Here is a 14015-nt window from a genome sequence, read left to right as displayed (position 1 = left end):
TGTGAATACAAATTAATTTCAGCGCATCTATAGAGGGAAGAACTACAGAACTAATGAAAAGTGTGTTGGGGAAAGAGAAGTTGAGAAAATAAGATAAGATTTCTGTAACTTTTTAATTCAGGCATCAGGGTATTTAGATCCTAGTCAGATGCTACCAGAAAAGGATTTGAAGTCACCGCTATAATTTTGAAGGGTAGTTTAAGGTGTGCTGTTCTTTTCCACAGGTCACAGCACCACATGCTAGGTTCAAAATGTGCCTTTTTTACATACAGAGACCATTCTTACAAGACCATTCTTACATTCTTCCACAAGCAACTTCATGGCACATCAGCTGAACAAACCAGCTGAAGAAACATTCATGGTCTGCAAGACAGTCATAATATACAATAGCAAGCAGAAACCAGTTGCATAATTCCTTTGAAATAAAAGAATGGACGGACAATAAAAGAAACTGCTTTGACCTCTTGAATGCCACATAACTTTAAGACAGAAATCCAAAGTCAATACACAAAATGGCTCTGAAATTGTCTAGAACAAATTATGCCTCAGGAGAGTAGAGGCGGACTTTTTAACTCTTTTCGTTGTCTGTGAAAGAGGAAAGCCTCTGGATCATCCCTACCTTTCTCTCTAGAACAGTTCTTCATAGTCCCATTCAGCTGAAGTTGCTCAAGCAATAGGAGCCATGAAGAGCTCGGTCTGGCCTGGTGCATTTACATCACCCTGGTACTTTACATGGTATAGTGTGCAGTCCACACCAGTCTACAACAACTATGCAGGAACAGGGCTTTTGAGGAGAGATCTTTAGACTTTGACCTACTTGGGTGGCTCATCACTGCAGATCTATTGCAAAGAGAATGAGATATTCTCTCACAGGAGCAGTGTGTAAACTGGTTAGCACTGTTGTGAGTCCCATTTAGCTGGAAAGAGTCCCACCTTGCTGGAGGACAACAGGTCAAATGAGTGCATGTGCCAGTGTAGGGTGAACCTTTAACCACACAGCTGGGAGATGCTCCCTAGACTTCAAGCTCTTCCTGCAGCTGCTGCCCCTTCTGCCTTTCCATCTTAAAACTGCCTTGTTTCTGTTCAAACTGCTTTCTACTCTGGCCATGGTCCATTGCAATATGCTTTACAGCTCAGAAGGCAAAGGACTAGCCAGTATGTTTGTCCCTGTCACTTGCAATGTTCGACTATGCCTTCAGTCTTTCCTTGGCAATCAAATTATCTAGTGGTGTGCTTCAACTCACTGTATGTGAGCCACTTTGGCCCTTTTGCACCATGTCCCTGAATATTTGTATCATCATGGACAGCCTGTAACTTGGTAGCTACAAAAATGTCCCATGAGCTGGTACAGGTGTTTTGTAGCAGCCTACTCACAGTATTAATGTTGTTGGCAAAATATTTCTGAGTTGAATGTATTCACAAATGAGAGAAATTTTTTGGTTTAAAATAGAGAAGGGGCAGTCCACTGCTTGAGAAGTGTGCTAATGCACAGGCCCAGATTACTGTTTTTGTTAGTATTAATGTAAAGCAAATTGCAGAGGCAACTAAATCATTCCACAAATAAGTAAAAATCTTGATTATGATCAGTTATCAGCACAGAATTATAAGAATATGAGAGGTAAGGCCTAGTGAACTGGGCAACTTTAGATCTGTCATGGAGTCCATTGAGGTTAAGCAAACTTTCCTGCAGTTGAAATGCTTCCTAGGAGAGAAGATAATGTATTGCCCTGTCCAACACAGCTGTGTTATGCAGCACAAACACAAAAGGATGTGTTTATCCACGTATCTTTGTTAGACAATGCTTGTCCCCAGAAAGAGGTCAGTTAAGGCTCGGTTGCCCTTTCCTCTGCCAGGCATTTCATTGTGGTGCTGTCCCTAAACCAACAGACTCTTGGACATTTGGACCTTTACAAAAGGATATGAAGTCCAGGTCAGCTCACAGACCAAAGCCTCTCATCCAATCACAACATCCCACGCAGAGCTCTAGACTTAGTTCGCATCCATGCTTGCTGTTCTTTCGTCAGTGGGAAGGAGCATTTTGCTTGTTTTGTGTTTGTCTTGCTCAGAGTGAATGCCAGTGATTGTTCAGTTAGGTGCTACTGAAGACCTTGGTGCTGTAGCTAATCAAGGATGGTTTCTCTCTCACTTGTGCTGTAGGACTGTGTTCTTCCCCCAGTCTGAAAAAACTTCAGGTGCCTGGTCAAGCTCCTTCAGACAGGAGCTCTTAGCCCACCTGTTGCCTTTCATTAGCAGCCCTGTGCCACCCTGCAGTGGTTGGGCATCTTTGCTTGCAGTGCTGCCTTGGTGATGCACAGGCTGGAACAGGGCTGTGCGTACCTCAGTGTTGGCAGAGTGAATTTCTCCAGTGAAGGCATCTTCAGAAGGGCCCTGTGATGGATTTGGTCACAAGTCGCTCACCCTTACTGCATCTGCTTAGCAGTGCACACAACATCCAGGGTCTGCAGCTCTACGGGTTGTGGACCAGCACACACAGCTGTCCCTTCATCAGTCACCACAGCTTCAGCACATGAAGTCCCTTATTCGTCTCTCATTCCATGGAATCAGCCAGCAGCCAGGGTGATGCTGGGTATTGCCTTCCTCACTGCTCCTAAGGAGGTAGCAGGGTAACGAGGGCCTTTCAGCCAGCGCACACACAGGGCAGGAAAGATGGCAGCTGGCATTGGCACGACATTTGGCATTGGCTGTGCCATGTGGGACCTTGTTACCAGCATCCCTCCCCACAGAGAAGCCTGTTTGTGGCAGCCTGTGGCCAACACTGCCCATGTCACCATGCCTACTGCGTTACCTCCCATCACTCACAGTCTGCCCACCATGTCCTTTATCTCAGCACATACTCCCAGGAAAAATAGCATTTTCCTTTTGCACAAAATAGGATAAACTAATCTCTTGGTTTGTTTCAACACAGACATCCTTCCACAAAGCCTTCCTCTCCTCTGAATAGCAGCCTACTGAGATTCTTGGCAATATTCCTGCCTCCTGCAGGAAAAGACTGTGCAGAAAAGGTGAAATGTCACTGCACAAAGGTCCATGCCATCATGTTGGCTTTGCAAAAAGGAACTGGGAGGCCTGGCAGACACCGAGCTGACCATGAGGCAGCAATGTGTCCTTGTGGCAAGTAAAGTCAACAGCACAAGGGGATGCCTTAGAAAAAGTATTCCAGCAGGTAAAGGGCAGCTTTCTTGCCCCTGTACTCAGCCCTGGACCACAGATGGAATGCTCTGTCTGGCTCTGGACTTTCCATTCCAAAAGAGATGGGGGTGTCCTGGGGAGCAGGACCAGAGAAGATGATTAAGTGCTTAAAGTATCTGTCATGAGAGGAGAGGCTTGGAGACATGGGACTTGTTACCCTGGAGAGGAGAAAGTGCGGGGGGTTTTATCCATGTGCATAACCTTCTTGATGGGAGGGTAAAAAGAAGATGCAGCTAGACTTTCTCCTGTGAACAGACAAGAGAGAAAGGACACAACCTGAAACAGCAGTAATTACATTTAAACATAAGAGAATACATTTTCTTTTGAATAGGGGGGTAAATCCAGGTTGCCCAAAGAGTCTCCATCCTTGGAAATATTCAAAACCCAGAAGAACATGATCCCAAGTAACCTGCTGTAGCTGACCCTGATGGAAAGGTAGAGCTTGGAATAAAAAATCAGCAGAGCTCACTTCTAGTCTCAGCTGTTCTCTGCTTCCATATTATATCTGGAGGAAGGTCTCAAGAGAGATGAAGAGAGCAGGGTTATTACACATTAATGTGCAAAGAAAGTACAACAGTGTGGATAAGGCACTTGGAATGGGAGTGTACAGCACATTTCACAGACAAGTATTGTTTCCATGCTGCATGGAGAGAAATGTTGCCTCACAGTGGCAGACCCTTGGATGTCTCTTTGTGCTTTCTGGACAGGTGCAATTTGTACTACAAGGTGCAGAAAGTTTCAGATTTTTTCTTGTTACCTGCTAAGCCTTATTTCTGGTACTGCACAGCAGTCTTTAAGAGAAAAAGAGTCTCAGTTTTCCAGAAAACACATTTGGAAGGCTGACAAAAATGCCAGTCACAACAAGGATGTTTTCAAGGTTTGTTTTTGCCTTTTTTTCATGAAAAACTTTTGAAGCATTTTAATATTATTAAAAGCAAATATTAAAGCAAGTTACAGGTTTAGTATAGTATTTCCAAATTTGCAGTTTTTACTGCCTCCTGTCTTTTCTTTTTGGAAAGGAGAAGCTTTGTACTTGCCTCTGAGTCATGGCCCCTTTACTTTTCTCCCATTCCTTCATTTTGACCATTATTGCTGTTCAGGAAACAACATTGGTCACTGAGGTGACCAAACAGCATTGGTCATCTTTGTACTTTGAGCACTTTCTGGTTTAATTATTATAGGAAGGAAAGTTTTCAAATGTAACCCTTTTGAAGTCTTCTTATTGTTTAAGTGTACAGACTTTTAAATTTAACAGACTGGATCAAGTGCTTCTGGCTACAAGAGATGCAGAAAGTTATTAAACTGCTTATGGCAAGTCTTGAGATGTTGAAATTTTGCATCTCTTGAAACAGTTTAGACCACTGCTTTAATTTCTAAAGAAAAAGAATTAAAATTTACTTGGTGAAATAGCTCTCTGAGTCTATATCACAAACATCCTGATGATATTCAAATAACATGCATGTCAGACAGGTAGCACCACCTTCTTTCCTCTACAGATCTGTTTTTTTCATGCCACATGAATAGAATCATAGAATCATAGAAGCATAGAATGTCCTGGGTTGGAAGGATTAGGATCACGTAGTCCAACTTCTGGCCCTGCATACAACAGCCCCAAGAATCACAGCATGTACCCAAAATCGTTGTCCAAACACTTCTTGAATTTTATCGGGCTAGTGCTATGACCACTTCCCTGGGGAGCCTGTTCCAGTGCCCAAACATTCTCTGGGTGAAAAGTCTTTTCCTTGTATCTAAGACACAGAATCCTGATATTCCCTCAGGGTCTGTTATGAGTCACCAGAGAGGAGACAAGTTTCTGGTCCTCTGCTTCCCCACCTGAGGAAGCTGCAGACTGCAATGAGGTCTCTCCCTCAATCTCTTCTTCTCCAGGCTGAGCAAACCAAGATCTCAGCTGCTCCTTCTATTTCTTCTCCTCAAGGCCCTTCACCAACCTCATAGCCTTCCTTTGGAGGCTCTCCAATAGTTTATGGTCTTTTTTATACTGTGGTTCCCAAAACTGCCCCCAGCACTGGAGGTGAGGCCGCCCCAGGGCAGAGCGTAGTGGAACAATCCCCTCCCTTGCCTGGCTGGCCATGCTGTGCCTGATTCCCCCAGAACACACTTGGCCCTCCTGGCTGCCAGGGCACTGCTGACTTGTGTTCAATTTGCCATCAACCAGGACCCCCAGGGATCCCACTGACTAGGATTCCACAGGTCCCTTTCCATGGGGCTTCTCTCCAGCAACTTATTGCCCAGTCTATATGTACATTCAGGGTTTCCCTGTCCCTTATTATTGGAATAGCTGATATTAGTGACAGAGTACCTCCTCTCAAAACTCTCAGTGGGGAAATGCTTTGCCTAAGGGTTGTCCATCTACTTATTCTTTCCTATGCCCTTTGAGTTACATGATTTTTTGGATAATTTCATCATCTCAAATGACAGAGTTGCTGGAACAGTTTTTCTTGAAATATTTATCCAACTAATAGTGCATCTTTAATACCCATTGGAATTATATCAAAGAACACATAAGAACAAGTTAATATTTCATTGGGCAATTTTTTGGTAATCAGTATTACAGAGAGGAATCAAACTATAGATGTGTCCATTCATTTGATTCATAAATGGGTAGGAAACTTCATATCTACATAACTTTATTAATTCTAAAAACTGGAGGATTTTGTACTAAGTCCCATTCTGCTCACAACAGTTACCAATGTATTATATTTTAAGGGTTAGCCACCCAGAAAATAAAGAAAATTCAGATAATTTCATGACCAGGGTTTGTAACTTTCTTTTATTGTGTTAAGAAAGAAAAAATCAATTATGTGCATTAAAATCAGTAATATATGATTAGAATGAAAACAGGTCATAGTATTGTGCCAATGGAGCCATACGTGGAGATGCATTGGGAAAAAAGACAGAGAAAATTAGGATTCTCGTGTATGTCTTGAAAACAAGAGATGTAGTCTTGAACTACCATAGGAACAAAGAAGCCCAGCTACATTCATGGAATAATAATGCTCTTGAGTTTTGAACAACTGAGAACTTTCCAGGAACAAATTGAAGTTTATTTGCTAAATAAGATCAACAGAGACAGGAATTACTTTAAAAGTTGTGTTTTTTCACAAAACTCCCATGGAGAAATCAGTTTCTTTAACATCGCTTACAAGATTTTTCACAAAAATCAAAATGTTCTCAAATTTGAAGTGACTTCCAATGTTTTAAACAAGAATTCAGATAACTCTTTTGCTTGGCAGTTAAGTCCTGGATCATGCAGATATCCATGTTTCAGGCTATGAAGCTATACTCTGTGACAAGACATAGCTGCACCTAGACAAAGTTAGATTTCCTTGAAAATTTAGAAGTGGAAGGGAAACTCTCCATGACTTCAGAAAGCCTCTGGAAGAAATTCAGTATTACATGAGGTACTCATGGTGAGAGGACAGCTCTGGTGCACCATTTCCCAACAGATAAGTTAAAAAAAAAAATTTACATAGGCACCAATTAACATCCTGCATAGCAGAATCTTGTCCAGACTGGGGATTTCAAAGCCAGTGTTTCGGGAACTGCATGGGTTTGTTAGCAGGATGAGAACAGGAAATGAGATGAGCATAGCCCATGGATTTCTACATAATGGAATACCAAAGACTTGGAGCCCTATCTGCAATTCCTACCTCAAGTGAAAATCATGTGGCCCCTTCCTGGTCTTTGAGGGGCTCTATTCTCTGAGGGCTTACTCTTTGCTTTGCTCAATCCACAATGAAACCAGTTTGAGAAGGGAAAGGAGCAAACACATTGCTATTTCCTCACCTGCAGGTGTGTCTCTGCTATGGAAGCTTCAGGAAAGGGCATGACTTAGAGTAGTCTTTACACTTGCAGAAAATATTGAAGAGATGAGATTATACTACAGTACTAGAGAAAAGGGGGTCTGTTTCTTAGGGGTAGGCAAGCATTATTTCCAGCCCTTTTCTCTTCAGGGATAACAATATCTACCAAAGAAGAGGATCAGGTTGCTTGGATTGTGTTTGATCAAGAAAAGGAATGGGTGGTCAGCCCTAAACTCTTCAAACTCATAGGAATATTGGATGTCTTCTGTGTCCTCTGCTGAGCCAGTGCCCTCCTCAGTGCCCTCTTCAGTGACTTCCATGTATGCCTCGTGGATGGCCTCAGACACCCTCAGGCTCTCTGCTGAAGAGATGCCAGAGAGGTTGGCTGAGGGGCTGAACAGGTCAGTCATACCCAAGGATGTCAGGACAGATGTGAGGTTGTATTTCTCCTCAATCTTCATGCGTGGGAGGTACACTTTTACTCTCTTCTTTTCCATCACCTGAGAACTGGTCCACTTAGCAAGTTTTTCAAAGCTGATTTTGTTCTCAAGCTGCAAAGAGAGGCAGGGAATGAAACATGTGGGATGTAAATCCAACTTCTTCCTACCATTTATTTCTGTCAAGGCTATCATGAAAGTAAAACCATGACCAGAATGGTTCCTGAAGCTCATCCTATTGGCATCCTTCTGGTATTTTATTAATTGTCTCTCCAGTACTGCCTGTGTCACTCTCCTTTTATTCAGATTGTTACCAACCTAACACATCCCCCTTTGTCCAAGTAATCTTGTGTCTCATGAGGCACAACCCAACAGTTTCACAGACTAGCAAATTAGTCAGCTTGCAAAAGATAGCAAAAACAAGACCATGAAAATTTACCTACGTTTTGTAGCACCTAACAAATGCAAACTCTTCTACATCTGTTATAACTCTATTGTATAATTTAAAACTATTACTGAAATATGAGTGATTGTTCATATATTTTAGACTACATTGCTTTTTCTCCTTTCTTGAGTACAGGTGGGTAATTTTATAACACTGCTTACATATACATCCTCTTCTGCAGGGCTGAGGCAGCACTACACTGCTTTACCTTCATTTTATAAAACAGAGCTCAGGACTCTCCTAAGAGGCTCTGCCTCAGCACCTGGGCAGATTTTGTGCTCCCCTGCCTACCCAGCACAGCCATGGGGTGGGCAGCTGAGATGTCCATGGGCAGCAAAAGGTCTGACAGCAGCCAAGCCCTTCTGCTTGCCCTGCCAGGGCCATACCTGTGCCAGGCCAGAGATGTCATCAGGCAGCAGCACCAACAGACTCAGCTCTCCACTGGCATACGGAAGCTCCAGCACCTTAATTTTATCTTCAGCCACTCTTGCCACTCTGAAGGTGCTGTTCTGATACATCATTTGCACAGGTCTGCTCTCTTGCTGCAAAACCAAAATGTGAGATGGTGTGATGTGGGAGCAATCCTTTTCTTTGTTCAGACAAATGTACAGAGCCTTTGAAAGGACAGGACTCAATCAGTCATGCTGTGACTGAAAAGAGCTGTGTCTCCATTTTTGCCTCATCTGCTGGTTTGCTCTGTCAGACACAGCTGTCATAAATCTGACAGTGAGGCACCAGGTAAATCACCCAGCCAATGACAACAGAACTGTAAATACAACAAATACACATCTGGCCAGAAACTGTGTCTGTGCCCCCCACCTCTGTCACATTGAAGGGCACTTCCTGAGTGTGTTCTTCTTTAAACGGGGTCTTCCATTTCCCTTTGAAGTAAATGGCATTCACAAGGACCAGCGCAGTCTGAGGATTAACAGAGCTTGGCTCAAGGAAATCCTGGATCTGTCCTTTAAGAAAGAAGTAGGGCACAGAGTGGTATGTTTCATAGCAATAGTTTTAGAAGTAAATCAATATACTGCTCCTTCACTTCACTTTTCCTTCTCCAAAAGTCTGCACATTGAATTAAGGATCATGAGGATGATTTAATAATACACTGAAAGACTGGCACCTGGCCAGACATTTCTTTAAGAAGACAGGTAGATTCAAGAGTGTTATAGATTCCCAGGAACATGTCTAACCAGTGCTTGGAAAAAATAAATATTTCTATAGAAAAGAAGGAAAGGGAGAGGGAAGAACCAACACAGATTTTCTCAATATGTTTGTTTCTCACTAGGTTTTTCCTCCCACCTCAAAATAATAAATGCGCACAAGTTTCTGAAACATTGATTTTTCACCATCAGTTTAGTATGCATTACTTTCTCCCTTGGAAGCCCACTTCTTACCTATCCATCACATCCTTGTAAAAATATGCCACTATTCTAGAGAAACTAGAGTAACCTTACATGAGTTAATCTCTCCAGATACAAAAAGAGTGCATATAAAATGTGCATATTAAGTGTGCATATCACGGCACCACTGCCTTTGTCAGATGTAATTAACTCTGTCACTGGCTCACAAGTTCAGTAGTGTCATCCCTCTCCACAGAAAATATCCACTAATGGGGACAGGAAGAGGAAATTTCTCCTCTAATGTTTAGTCCTTTCAGAAATTGCTAAAATACAGTTGTCAGAGAGAAGTATATTTCATAGTCTTGTCAGACTTACCATTTGTCTGATTTTTCACCCAGGAATTAATGCGCTGTCTGGCTTGTTTTGATGCTGTTTTGAAGTTGACCATTTCTAGACCAGATCTGTACAGCTTCTTCACACATTTTAAGTAGATCTGTAAAGAAACCAATTAATGGTAGCCAGTGAACTAGAAATTTTTTAAAAACAATATGGAAGTGAAATAAAATATGGCTAATAAGATTTTTGTAGTGATGTCATGGTTAAAGTGTTCTCATTGCTTACTTCCTGAAAGAATTTACTAAAACTGGACCAGAAAAATTATTTTGTTTCATGACAATTTCAGATCTGACATCTTTACTACGTGACCAGTTAAGAGCATATATCAAAAATGTTTAAGAATTTCTGAAAAAAATCCTGATCCAAACCCCCTGTTTTCAGGTCAATTTTAGACTGTTTTATCATCTTTAAGTCCACTTCCTTTCTTCAAAGCATTTTTCCTTCTTTTTAAAGATAAGAAGTTCTATTGATTTAGAATATTTGTATCTTTTGCTTTGAAAATGTGAAAGAAAGATTTTGACACTTTCAAAATTTGGTTTTGAGCTGAGTTTTCAAGTGAATATGCCAAAGTCAAATTATTTTCTGAAAAAAACTCCAACAACCAGTTAAAATGAAATGCTTTGGGGGAGCAAGTGGGGAGTGAGGAGTTACATTACTAATAATATTGATTATTACTACAGTAATTTTTTTAATAGGGCCATATTTTTGCCTCAAATTGCTTTCTATTTAGACTGTTGCCAGGGCCATGGCAAAGAGAAATCCATCTAAATCCACACCAGTAGGGACTATTGGATTAACTGGTCATCTACTCTAGCCAGTCCTCCTGGATTACAGATTTTTAAAGGATTTAGCAAGAGATCACTTACCGGTAGGATCTGACTTGTTTTTTCAGCATAGAGTCTGTTGGCAATGTGCAGGGAATAATTGGCTTCTGGTGCAGTGATATCAGAGAGAATTTCTTTAAACAGTAGGTGGATATTCACAGACTTGCCACACTGAGTTGTTGGTAAGAAGACAGAAAAGTATAGCTGTTAGATTATTTTCTGAGAAAGAGGATTATTTATAAGGTACAAATAGCATGGGAAAACACACAGTGTTTGAACATTTGCAAATGAACATGTAATAGAGGCTAAGAGTTCCATGGGAGGGATGTTCAGTATAAGCAGCTAAGGATGTATAATTCATTCATAGCCTATGATGCCACTCATTCTAGAGGTTAATTATTGAAATTGGCGACTTTTCATAGGTACAAAGCCTCTAAATCCCAAGTACTCCTTGCATTTTCATTGCATTTTTTTGCAGAAGCTGCAGATGGAAGAAGAGAGCTAGATGGCAGGGGAGTCAGGACGTGTTTTGTAATACAGCGAAAAAATTAATCACCTGTCTCAAATTTTAAGAATGGTGACACAGGCTAAAAGCATGTAAGAAAACTGCACAATGATAAACAGTAGGTGGGACTGTATTTTTTGAGAATAATCATGTTGAACATCCCCTTTCTAAATGCTTACTGAATCCCTAAATGCCCTAGCTTTCAATACTGCCTTTGTTAAAAAAAAAAAACAAACAAACCAAAAAGTCTCATCTTTTTTGAAGTCTCACCTTGTGTTTTGTATCCCAAGTAAATGGGGACACACCAGGCTCTGTGGGTTTTGTTTACAGAGGCAGTAGATTAACATGGACAGAAGCATACAGGTATCAAGGTACTGGGAGCCCTTGGGGTAGCAGTGGGAATTGGAGGCTGGAAAAGTCCCTGCAGCTTTGTAAGAGTGTGGTTACTTTCCATCCTTTGAGATTCTGGGCTCTTTTCTGCTGTCCCACTTTGGAGTCTCAGCAGCAAGTCTGCCTACTGTACCCTGGCTGCAGGTACTGAGACCCTTCCAAGGGTTGTAGACCATCAGCACTAGCAGGTGTGGAGTTCATTTACACCAAAGTGTATCCTGGTGCCCGAAGCACCCTATCCTGTCCTGTCACTTGCAATATGTGCAGCCTGTCTTCTTTTTCTGGTGGTGTTTTGAGGTTTGTTTTTGTTCATTTTGGGTGGTTTTTGTTTGTTTGTTTTTGTTGGTGGTTGTTTGCTTGGCATTTGTTTTGTTGCTGTTGTTCTTTGGGCTTTGGTGGTTTGTTGTATTTTTTTAACTTATATCTCTTAAATTAAGAGAATAAGCAAAGGTTTGGCAAGGTGTTGAAACTACTAAAAACACAGTCAGAACAGGAAAAGGATGTGAAAGAGAAATCAATGTACCTTAGATTTCTGTACCTTGGTCTGGATAGTTCCAAGTCCTGCAATTTTGTCAAAGTGAAGAACCTGCAATTGAAAGTAGAAATTAGGTATGTGAAGTCCACTGTCAGTCACTCATATTTGTGCCAAGTAGATTTTCATTAATCAAGTCTGATTAGCACATGGATGAACTGAGAAATTTCATGTGAGCTTTAAACCAGGCACTGCACTGAAAATTTGGGATTGTGATCCTCAGCTTAGATCCTGTCTTTTCCAGTTAATGGCATTGTCCATAAATCAGCTACAGCCTTACAGCATTGTATTTATAACTATGATTCTTGTTTTCTGAATGTTTCATCTTTTGTATGTCTCAAGTTGTCCTTTCCACCTGGAAGGAATCAGGTCTCTGAGATAGTATAAGCTGAAGCAAGAGACCTGCCTTAACCATCCTCCAGAACTGCTCTTTCTTAATGAAAACCAAAAGTTGTCCTTGCCCTTCATGGAGAAATGCAATAACTGAAAAGTAGCTCCAGAGTTTAGAAAGCCGTTTTTTTGCTAGCCAGGTTTGGGAGATATAAATGGATAATCTGCTGCCTCTTTGAAAGGGATCAAAGAGAGTTTGTACCCATTTATATCACTTACCTTCTCCATCTGATACTCAGTGTTATTTCTTGCTCCCAGATAGACCATGGCCAAGGCTGCAATCATGCTCAAGGGGCAATAAAAGATGTTGTCATTGGGGTGGTGAAGTTTCACCTCTTTGAATACATCAAAACAAAATTCTGCATTTGCTGCACTGATGGAGCCCATGGTGCGTTTCCTAAAGCAAACAGAAATATGACTTTATGGTCACAATATGTAGTTCTTGTTTTAAAGAGCATTGCCAATAGCCCAGAAACCGCCAGTTCATTGCTGGTTTTGTGATGCTGAACCAGTGAAGTATGTGAAGCCTACAAATTCTGTGATCATTAGAAATATTGTAACTCCTGATTCATTTACATATGAACATGTGCTTGTTTTCTTTCAACAAGATCGTATTAGCAAGATAGTACCTTGTCCTTGCCTTTTAGGAAATAGAAAGTTTCATCCACCCTTCAAGATGATAAATATAACATTGAGTGAGTTTCCCTATGGCCATCCAGAGGGCTCTGAATGGTGTTTGAGGCAATGTAAACATAATATTTCATTTCTTCTGTGGCTGCTCTCCATCTTTAAATCAAATATAGTCACTACACTTTTGGTTACTTCTCACTGTTGCTTAGTAAAACCAGCCACAAACTTGGAGGTTGCTTTTCTTTAGTTTATAGCAATAATACGAGCTGTAAGACAGCTGCTTGGATGCTGGCATATAAATTTAGGGCTTTCCTGTGGTCCTGTTTCAGACATTTCATCACTGCTGATGCTTTTTAGCACACTCATGCATATATATATGTATGTATGCATGCATGTATGTATGTATGTATGTACACATATATAAATATATATAAAATATATGGGTTTTGTCAGGAAGTGAGATTGAGGAAAGAGAAATACTGTTATTCCCAATATTAGAATTATAAAAGGATAGTTTTAATGTGACAACAGGTTTTAAAGGAAAAAGTACTATTTCTATTCAATGCTGTGATGCACAAGCCACATATTTTGCACACAGAAAATTATTTGATAGTCAAACAGTATAAGATATAATGAGAAGGCAAGGCAAAATTACTGTATATGCTGTCTTTTTACATACCTGTCTTATATTTACCTTAAGGTTCTTAAACCTAATATAATTTTTTTTTCCATCTTAAAAAATACAAATTAGAAATTACATTTTCTTGGAGAAATACTTACCCCACAAACTTCAAAGAGGCATGTAATTGTCCAGATTGCCAGCTGAAGCTAAACAGCTCCCTGGGCTCTTGGTGATATATAGAGCACGATTTTGAGACACTCCCACTGTTGCCTTCAAGGAGTCATCTTCAAACACTGCCTTTTGTCACGATTCATTGCACCTTGAAACACTGAGCAGGCCTATGTTAAGCTGGTATTCTATCTGCAGCAAGTCAACTTTATTACGTAAAATCTGATTTAAAACTGAATTATTTCAGCTTCTGCTGTAACCTTCTCCTCAGGGGTGAGGCACTCTCAGTGCTGAAAGCA

The 14015-nt window shown here is 40.9% G+C and overlaps 1 protein-coding gene across 1 annotated transcript; it reads right to left on the bottom strand.

Moving 5' to 3' along the window:
- Positions 1–7180: 7180 nt before the first annotated feature.
- LOC311158981 (ovalbumin-like) lies at positions 7181–12683 on the bottom strand (the record flags this gene model as incomplete). Its single annotated transcript, XM_084214780.1, has 7 exons — positions 7181–7585; positions 8303–8458; positions 8736–8878; positions 9635–9752; positions 10522–10650; positions 11913–11960; positions 12516–12683. 7 exons carry the CDS (start codon positions 12681–12683, stop codon positions 7181–7183), a joined length of 1167 nt encoding a protein of 388 aa, XP_084070906.1.
- Positions 12684–14015: the final 1332 nt, after the last annotated feature.

Source organism: Fringilla coelebs, assembly GCF_963513975.1.
Source record: "Fringilla coelebs genome assembly, chromosome: 1".
Classification (NCBI taxonomy): domain Eukaryota; kingdom Metazoa; phylum Chordata; class Aves; order Passeriformes; family Fringillidae; genus Fringilla; species Fringilla coelebs.
The sequence above is the reverse complement of the archived record's forward strand: the minus strand, read 5'-3'. Positions and strand labels throughout refer to the sequence as shown.